Source organism: Ipomoea nil, unplaced genomic scaffold (genome assembly GCF_001879475.1).
Source record: "Ipomoea nil cultivar Tokyo-kokei standard unplaced genomic scaffold, Asagao_1.1 scaffold3087, whole genome shotgun sequence".
NCBI lineage: Eukaryota > Viridiplantae > Streptophyta > Magnoliopsida > Solanales > Convolvulaceae > Ipomoea > Ipomoea nil.
In genome coordinates this window covers 1394919-1403996 of record NW_017619515.1, presented here as the reverse complement: position 1 = coordinate 1403996, position 9078 = coordinate 1394919, and the positions used below count along the sequence as shown (strand labels likewise).

The window sequence follows — 9078 nt, the reverse complement described above, 5'->3', positions numbered from 1 at the left end:
GGGGAACGGGGACAGGGACGGGGATGGGGACGAGGTCGCGGGGACGGGGACGGGGAGTATACTCCCCGCCCCCGCCCCGCCCCGTTACCATCCCTAAATGAAAGTATGTGTTATAGAACATATAATATAATAAAATGAAAGTATACAACTTGCATATTTAAAAAAAAAAAAAAAAAAACATGAAGTCTTTCTTAATTGTCGAGTTTTAAAATATATATGAGTTGTTGTCTAATTTGCATAACATTGATTACCTAATGAACATGTCTAATGCATTTTGAATCTAGCTAGTTCGAAGGTTCTCTAATTGCGATACCAATGTTGAAATGCAATTCTATACTTGATCAAAATCAAAATATCCTTCAATTAAACTAGAAATGTCTTGGCTAAGCTCAAAAGGGATGGTTAAGTCGGTAGATTGATTCTCATACTTAAAATCACGAGTTTGATTCTCGTCAACCCCTTCTTAGAACAGTTCGTGACACAATGTCTTTCTAGTGTGGCTTAACTCTATTGTGTGATTTACGAATTACTTTGTATAACATAGGAACAAAGTAGGGGTTGCGGAATACTCGACTATATATATATATATATATATATATATATATATATATATATATATATATATATATGGCTTGCACTTGAAGCTTCAATCCTATTTTGCATTAGTAAGTTTTGGTGGCTTGAGAGTTGTGCATGCTTTAAATTTAGTGCATCGAGTTTAGATTATACAAAAGTACAAAACACAACATTATCACTACACAAAACACAAGTATCATAAAATGGAAAATTATTAGAAGATTTCACATTATAAGAAATTTAAGACATAAATAGTTTCACATTATACGTAAATGACTTATCAAATAAGATTCGTAAACAATTAATATTTAATTACTTACTTAATTTATAAAAATTATAAATATATATTTATTACTTTATTTTTTGAATATAATATTTTTTATATATTATATTATAAAATAACAAAATATTATAAATATTGTTTATTTTTAGAGGGGGGCAGTTTTTTTAAAAAATGCATTTAAAAAAAAAAAGTGCATTTATGATACGCTATCAAACAATTACACAGCCGTTGGCTAGTAGGCAGAGGCTAGTAGCTACATGCATTTTCATCAATGATACAATTGCCTATAGCCAATATAATATATTAATATGAGCATTAATTTCCAAAGGAATTTGTACAATATTACTGTACGAGGATGTGCACTACGATATAAAAAAAGTAACAATAATTTCGAACAATTATATTAATAAAGTATTAGTAAGAATAAAGTCATAATTTTTATGTACTAGAATTATATTACACTCATTTGACCATATTTTTTGAGCTAAATATATTTCTTTAGTACAAAATCAATTAATAACATTGTTACATAGAATATAGAAAAAAAATTAATTAAAAAAATTGAAAAAGATCATTAGAGCATTAAAACCCTCCCGTCTCCCCAAGAAAAATAGGAAGTAAAATTTGTTTTGGTTTGTTTCTTCTCTTTTCTCAAATACTGCTTATTGAACCATTGAATTAAGTTCGTACGGACTCATTTTGGTTTATTTATTTGTTAAGATTGATGCAAATAGAAGTGTCAAATGACAATCAGATAAAGTAATAGTTGATGGGTATTATGAAATTGTTAGGGGAACTCGATTGTTAACTGAATGGGTGAGTTTAGGCATTTTGGGGTAATTTTTCACCAATTTTTTTTGTTATGATGAAATAAGTGGAACTAAAGAGCGATTCAAGTATCACTTGAGAAAGTCACAAATGGGGAGGGTATGAGAAATACCTCATCTACATGTTATCACAACCATTTGAAGGCGGTTGAGAATGGAACAAACTTGTGAAACTAAATATATGAGTTTTTTTTTTTATTTTTATTTTTTTTTATATGATTTTAGAGTCTATGTCAAATTGGATTCACAACTTTCATTTATGACATGAGTAGTGATCCACTTTGATTTTTTTTTCTTCTTTAGATTTAGTTATTCAGACGGCATAACCGATGAAAACTCACCAAAAGTACCAATTCTCGCCCATTCCCAACATAAATACCACTTTTCGGTTAAATCGAGAAGTTAACCGAAGGTGAAATTCTTTCACCTTGTCGGTTAACTTATTGGTTTGACCGAGAAGTGGTACTTCAATTCCGGTGAGAGGTAATGACAAAAACTCACCGGAACTACCACTTCCTGGTCATGCCCGACATACATACCACTTGGTCATTCTTGACATACGTACCACTTGTCCAACAATTGAGATGATATCACCACGTTTCATTATATTCATAAAATAAAAAAGTACCAGAGACATATAAAATTTTTTAAAAAAAATTGTATACGCATTAAATAATCATTGTATATAAAATATTACACGTATCATGTAAAAGAACCAGGTAACAGGGTCTCAAAAAATTGTTGTGATAGTAGAAACTAGAAAGTGGAGAAGGGGGCATAGTGTAATTTGCGTTTCTTCAACCTCGAGTTTCTCTCTCTACACGTAGATTGACACACCTTTTCTTTATGGTGCTATTCCGATATATATAAATATATAAATCTGGCAAAAACTCATAAATACGAACAAATCCAGCTGTATTTCTACGAGTATAAAAACTCCCCACTGTTTAGCGGATTCAACATTGTGCTGTTTTCTCTTTCCATTTTCTTTTTTCTCCAGAAATAAAAAAGCGTTTGGGAATTAGAATATAGAGAGAGATAGAGAGAGAGAGAGAGCTTAAAGAGGGCATGGCTATGGCCTTCTTTGATTTGCAGAGAGAATCCAAAGGAACTCTCTTGTTAAAGCCCTGAAATTGTTTCAGCCCAAAAGAGCTACACCTATATTATATATATATATGGTTATATATATGTATATGTATACATATAGATACACAAGGAAACATATACGTATACTTTACCACAATACAGAGAAAACACAATTGCACAGTTTTGGTAACGCCATATTTCCAATCAAGTCCCCTCTTCTTTACTTCTTATCCAATCCGTAAGTTTATCTCTCTATCATTATTCTTTAATTTTTTGTGTTAATGTTTGTAATTTTTTTTTTAAAAAAATTAATATGCTCAGTTTCGGTTATGAAATAGGGATGGGGTTTTCTTTTTTGAACGTGGTAAATCGCTAAATCGATCTGGTTTAATTACTGGTATTGAAAACAATGCGAGATTAGAGGTTGGGTTCTGATTAATGGCGGTTTGGAGAAATTCTGGTGCAGGGTGTTGCCTGATCTGAATTTGAGAGATCTGGGTCGGCAAAGATTGATTTTTTTATGAATTCTTGCATGCCCATTTGGTTTAAGAGCTCTGGGTTTTTGTTGTTTTGAGGTGTGTTTGAATCTGGTTATCTGTCATTGTTGTGAGGTTTGATTATTGGGAAGGGCTCTTTGAATTCTTGAATGGTTATATGTTGTCAGTTGATCTGTATTCTCCTGTGATTTTGGATCAATTGGTTCAGGTTGTTTGCTAAAACTTGCAATTTCCCCTCAATAATTTCTTGTTTTTTCTGTTACTATAATTATGTGCATGGTACTAGACTACTAGGTAATATTACAGGAATCAACTTCTTGATTCAGTGTACATTGTTTTACTAGGTTTCTATTTATCTAACTAAAAATAGTTGTCAAGAATTTTGTTCAATAGCTTTTCTTATTTTGAATATATAAAATCTTAATCTGTTTTGTTATTCTATATTCTATGCTTGCATAGATTTGATCTTTTTTGGTTTGACCATTTGTTCTAGGTTCTTGATGCTTTCTGTGTATCTTTTTTCTGCAGAAAATTTGCCTGGTGAAGAACAAAGCTGCAGAATGAAATAAGGCCATAGGAGTGGTTCTTCTTTGTGGTGAACCCTGAAGGGATGTTGGAAGAGCGATCTTGTTTGGTATCGAGGAACTACGGGAGAGGGCATACGAGGACTTGTATGAATTGCCGGATTGATGTGAATGGCAAAAGGCCATTGGAAGATGACAAGGAGAACGAACTCGTTCCTAGCAAGTTTGCAAGGCAATCTGATGGTGTTTGTGATAGAGTCGATACATCTCTATCCCTAGGTGTTTCTTCAGCGTCCTGTGCTGATGAAGTGGAAACGAGTCTAACGCTAGATGGTGATATGTTGGCCCCGACCATTGAGGATAATTCGGAAGATAGCTCTCTAATACCTAGTATTGGTCGAGATAATGCCATTAGTTGTCTCATTCATTGCTCGAGGTCGGATTATGGTGTCATGTCGGCTTTAAACAGGAGCTTCCGGTCATTAATCAGGAGCGGGGATATCTACAAATTAAGACGGATGAATGGTGTGGTTGAGCACTGGGTTTATTTTTCCTGCAATTTACAGGAATGGGAAGCTTTTGACCCCAATCGTCGTCGTTGGATGCGTCTTCCCACGATGAATTCTAACGAATGCTTCTGGTTCTCCGACAAGGAATCGTTGGCTGTTGGAACCGAGCTCCTCGTGTTTGGCAAGGAGCTAATGGCACAGGTCATTTATCGATACAGTCTACTCACCAATTCATGGTCGTCTGGGATGCAGATGAAAGAGCCACGGTGTTTGTTCGGTTCTTCCAGCAAAGGGGAGATAGCGATTTTCGCGGGTGGGTGTGACTCGCACGGTAAGATCCTTAGCTCAGCCGAGCTTTATAACTCCGAGACGGGAACTTGGACGCTATTGCCAAATATGAACAAGGCGAGGAAGATGTGCTCCGGGGTTCTCATGGATGGAAAGTTTTACGTGGTGGGAGGCGTTGGAGGGCCCGATTCGAAGCTTTTGACTTGCGGGGAGGAATATGATTTCGAGAAAAGAACGTGGACGGAGATACCCAACATGTCCCCCGTGCGTATGGCTGCAGTTAGGGAAAACGGCTTGCCCGCCACAGCTGAAGCACCGCCTTTGCTTGCAGTCGTAAATAACCAATTGTATGCAGCTGACTATGCTGACATGGAAGTTAGGAGGTACGACAAGGACAAAAAGGCGTGGGTTACTCAAGGAAGATTGCCCGAGCGAGCAAATTCTATGAACGGTTGGGGCTTGGCTTTTCGAGCATGTGGCGATAGGCTTCTCGTAATCGGGGGTCCTAGGACCGTGGGTCAAGGATTCATCGAAGTGAACTCGTGGGTCCCCAGCGAAGGACCGCCACAGTGGAATATGCTCGGGCGTAAGTCATCGGGTAGCTTTGTCTATAATTGCGCGGTGATGGGTTGCTAACAATGTGGATAAAGATGCCTCTTTTACATACATGATAGGATTAATGGGGCAAAAGGAATGTTGCTAATGGGTAATTTATCCAATCTTTTCTATTTTTTTTTTCTTTTCGCTTTCGAAGTTTTAGTTTCCTTTTCTCAGAGGGAGGAGGACAGGGAATCAGTATACTCAAGATTCGACACCATATTTATTTTCAAGGAGTCTTGAAACCAACATTTTCTGCTTCAACAATTCCATTTAATCGATTCGTCTTCCCCCCCATTCTCGTAACATGAAATTTCAGAGGTGGTCATCAGATAGGAAAGAGATAGGTTAATAACTTGAGGCAGGGTGCAATACAGTTGTAGATCTTGATTAGTGTTTGTTGAAGTTTCTTGAAGAATTGTAGACTTAGTTTCGTGTTTCTTTTTTCTTTTTTCTTTTTTTATTTTTCCATATTTTTCTTGGCGTTGCCGAGGAGGGGGAAAATAAGTTTCTTGGTTAGGACTTGTCAATGTACTGAACACCTTTGTTGTTGAAAAGAATGGGCTATACAGTGAATTTTTGGTTAAAAATTCTTTCTTGTTAATCAGATTTTTGGTTTTGATTCTGCTATAGCTTCAATACTTCTTTTTTCTCATCTAACTGCTAATGGAAGGTATGATATGCCCATAACCTAACTCTGGTGGATGGAAAGAATGCTCTAAATATAGGGGTTCGTTGGATAAACACGAGGTTTAGTTTAATCATATATTAAAATTTATCATCGTTCTTCAGAAATGCCTTAAATCTGTCTTTGTTGGATGAGAAACACGTCAGACAATGGTCTACAATTGGTAAATGCACAGGTATGATTCTATTCTTCGTAAAAAGATTCGTCTTTTTCGAGTTGTATTTGAATAAGGTATGCTTTAGCATAATGACATTCTTTATCACTTGGTATTTATGTTTCTGAAGCGATATTCCCGTCTTATTTTGCTATCTGCAGATTATGCTTTCTAAAAATCCGTGTTATTATAATTCTTGAAATGTTTTTCTTCGTTTTCCAGATTGTGTTGTTGGAATGAAAAGCGTTTCTTCGTTTGATTGTTTTCCTCTCATTCCCCTTTACAAATTAGTCGAGCTTTTGCAGGATTGTTCCACAGATTATCCAGCTTATGGGTCTTGGAGAAAAGAAACACACAGCGTAAGCAATTTTGGGAGGTACGTATTTGTGTATGTTATGTTGTTATTATGCCGTGTTTGCCCTCCAAATGTTTATTCCTAGATTACCCTTATGCTCGTGAACATGGAAGTTGCGTACTAGAATCATGTCTAGTTTTACGGGAATGTTGGGTTGAGGACCAAATCGAGTCCAAAACTAATCATTTGTCACTAAATTGAAACGATTAGAACATTTAGGACTAAAATGAAACCGAACTAAAAGCTCTAGTCTTTTACGACATTACTTGAGATTTACATAACCATAATGTCTTCCAATGGCATATTCATTTGATTTAAGGTTGTAGTGTAGTTGCCATGTTTATAGGAGACACGAGAATTGTGGTTGTCGTTTTTATGGGAGACATTGTGGTGTTGGAGTAACTAGTCACTTGTAAGTGCTTCTTTTTCTAATACGATATTTGAATTGACTATCCATAATGTCTTTTCGTAACATATTAATTTGACTTAAGGAGAAATCTAGTTGCCATAATGTTTTTGTTATGATGTATCGTGACATCTTAGGCGTATAATATAATATATCCCGTGTTAATTTTGCTACCATGAGGATTGAGGACCGAGGCATTGTAGAAACTTTTGTTGTATTTTGCAGATGATGTTTAAGCTTTCTCGTTTGTTTGTTTCCCACTATCGTCAAAAGTTTTTTTTTTTTGAAAATACTATCGTGAAAGTTGATGTTCTCTAATGCACTGCAATTGCGCGTTTTTGATGTTCTAGATCTATCTCTGCCATCGCTTAACTTGAAGATGGCGTGTTTTTGCTAGCAAGACGGGCAAATGACTAAAGAGGTATGAATCTTTTTGGTTATCATCGACTTCATTTGTGCTTTGCAATCGAAAGGTTGAAGAAGCAAAAATGGTTTCTTCCTGTATGTGTTTCTTTTGTTTCGTTCTACATTGAAGAAGGATAGTGCACCAGCCAATAGCTCGGGGAAATTGGTAAGCGGGTTGTTAATGCAACTATAAGGTTGGAGGACCCGAATAAGAGTCAGACTCTATGTCGGGTGTTTTTTGCAAAAGGGTAATGCAGCATGCAGTTTAGAACGACGTCGTTTTGAGCAAATTAAAACGAACAAATTATTTTATTATTATTATTATTATTTATAGAAAAGTTCTGCTATATGAAGATGCACTATGCACTTTGGGTAAATAAGTTGGGCTCAAACTAATAAATTCAATAGATAATTCAATAATTCTTAGATAGGGTTGAAGGTGATATTGCAGGCTGCCATGGCTGTTAGGCCTGACCTTTTGCTATTGGGCTCTCGTGTGATATTTTGAAAGGCTTAGTTACCTCAATAGTTATTGCATGGACCGTGACGATGTCGTTTCACGTATTTTTCTTTCAAAGCGATCCACTGTAATAAATATTTTTATAACTCATAACGTGTATTATTTTAAGGCATAATATATATTATTTTAACTCATAAAGAATAATTATTTTAACTCATAATTTGTATTATTTTAATTCACAAAATTCAACGACGTTATTTTAGACAGTAGTCCACATAATAATTTGCCTAGTTACCTTGCTTGGGCTTAGCCAATTCTTTTAAACAAATTATACTCTATGATTTAGAGCATCATTATTAGTTGGGGATATTATGAGATTATTGTAAGAATGATTAGGAAAGAGAATGTAGGAGGAGAGAGAGAGAAAAAACAAAACTGAATTATTAAAAAAAAAAAAAAAGTAAACAGTGAAGTCTTACGCAGTGCGCATAACGCGCACAACGTTTCCTTATTTATTTTTTATTTCTGACATTATCTTATATCTTGCAGGAGAAATAATTCTTGAAATAACTCCACCTCACATCTATAAATAACCCCACTCAAATTATTTCATTTGACATTAACACTATATTCTTCTCTCCTATAGAACATTGTAAGATGGACTATTAATACATATTTATTTTTTTATATATTACATATTTATTTATATGTAGTATACTAAAATGAGCATGTATCAAAATATAATGAACATGTACTAAAATTATAGTATAGTATAGTAAAAATAACATGCAATATACTAAAATGAATATGCATGTCAGTGGTTTATCTTACAATGTGATTCTTGGTTTACAATATAACGAATCAAATTTTATATTCGCAAGTTTGGGAATAATTCTGAAATAATTCGTAAAAGAAAGAAGGATTTCACACTTCGAAGGTTTAGGAGTAAAGATATGTTAATATTGAACTTATTGAATTGTGCCCAGGAACGGAGCCAGAAATTCGATTGAGGGGGGGCGAAGAAGCTAGTAGGACGGATTCAGAAATTTTTTCCAGTAAAAGTGAAACATTAAAACAAAAGAAATAATTTTAAAAAAAAAATTACCTAAGAATTTTTTTTTTTTTTTTTTTTTTTAACCATTACCTAAGAAATATAGTTGTAAATATTGTTAGATATGTGCGAACAAATAAAACACATCGAAACTTTATAAAAATATTCATAACAAAATATGAAACATAATTAATTTGATAAAATAATTCGAATAGAAAACACATTATAAATTACACATCTCACTATTAATATAAAATAATGTTATATATATATGTGTGTATATGTATTAAATATTAAAAAAGTGAATGTATTGAAGCCATAGGGGAAGGACTCAAAAATATGTAAAACTATGTAAATACAAGGATTTGAACC

At 34.3% G+C, this 9078-nt stretch overlaps 1 protein-coding gene and 1 long non-coding RNA gene across 3 annotated transcripts; one reads left to right on the top strand and one right to left on the bottom strand.

Moving 5' to 3' along the window:
• Positions 1-2623: 2623 nt before the first annotated feature.
• On the top strand, positions 2624-5777 carry LOC109166341 (F-box/kelch-repeat protein SKIP11-like). 2 transcript variants are annotated; one of them, XM_019315305.1, is made up of 2 exons: positions 2624-3010; positions 3798-5777. In XM_019315305.1, the coding sequence occupies exon 2, from the start codon at positions 3880-3882 to the stop codon at positions 5224-5226; it is 1347 nt and encodes a 448-aa protein (XP_019170850.1). In that variant the 5' UTR covers positions 2624-3010; positions 3798-3879; the 3' UTR covers positions 5227-5777. The 2 variants fall into 2 exon arrangements, with proteins under 2 accessions (XP_019170850.1, XP_019170851.1); XM_019315306.1 differs by lacking the exon at positions 2624-3010 and adding an exon at positions 3073-3477.
• Positions 5778-7131: 1354 nt separating this feature from the next.
• Positions 7132-7991, bottom strand: LOC109166342. Its single transcript, XR_002051640.1, has 2 exons — positions 7951-7991; positions 7132-7716 (listed from the first exon to the last, which is right to left on the bottom strand). It is a non-coding gene; the product is annotated as an uncharacterized LOC109166342 (long non-coding RNA).
• Between the last annotated feature and the right edge of the window lie 1087 nt (positions 7992-9078).

Bases quoted from the DNA above. Each gene is read 5' to 3' on its own strand.
- LOC109166341 (XM_019315305.1), top strand. From the start codon at position 3,880: ATGTTGGAAGAGCGATCTTGTTTGGTATCGAGGAACTACGGGAGAGGG.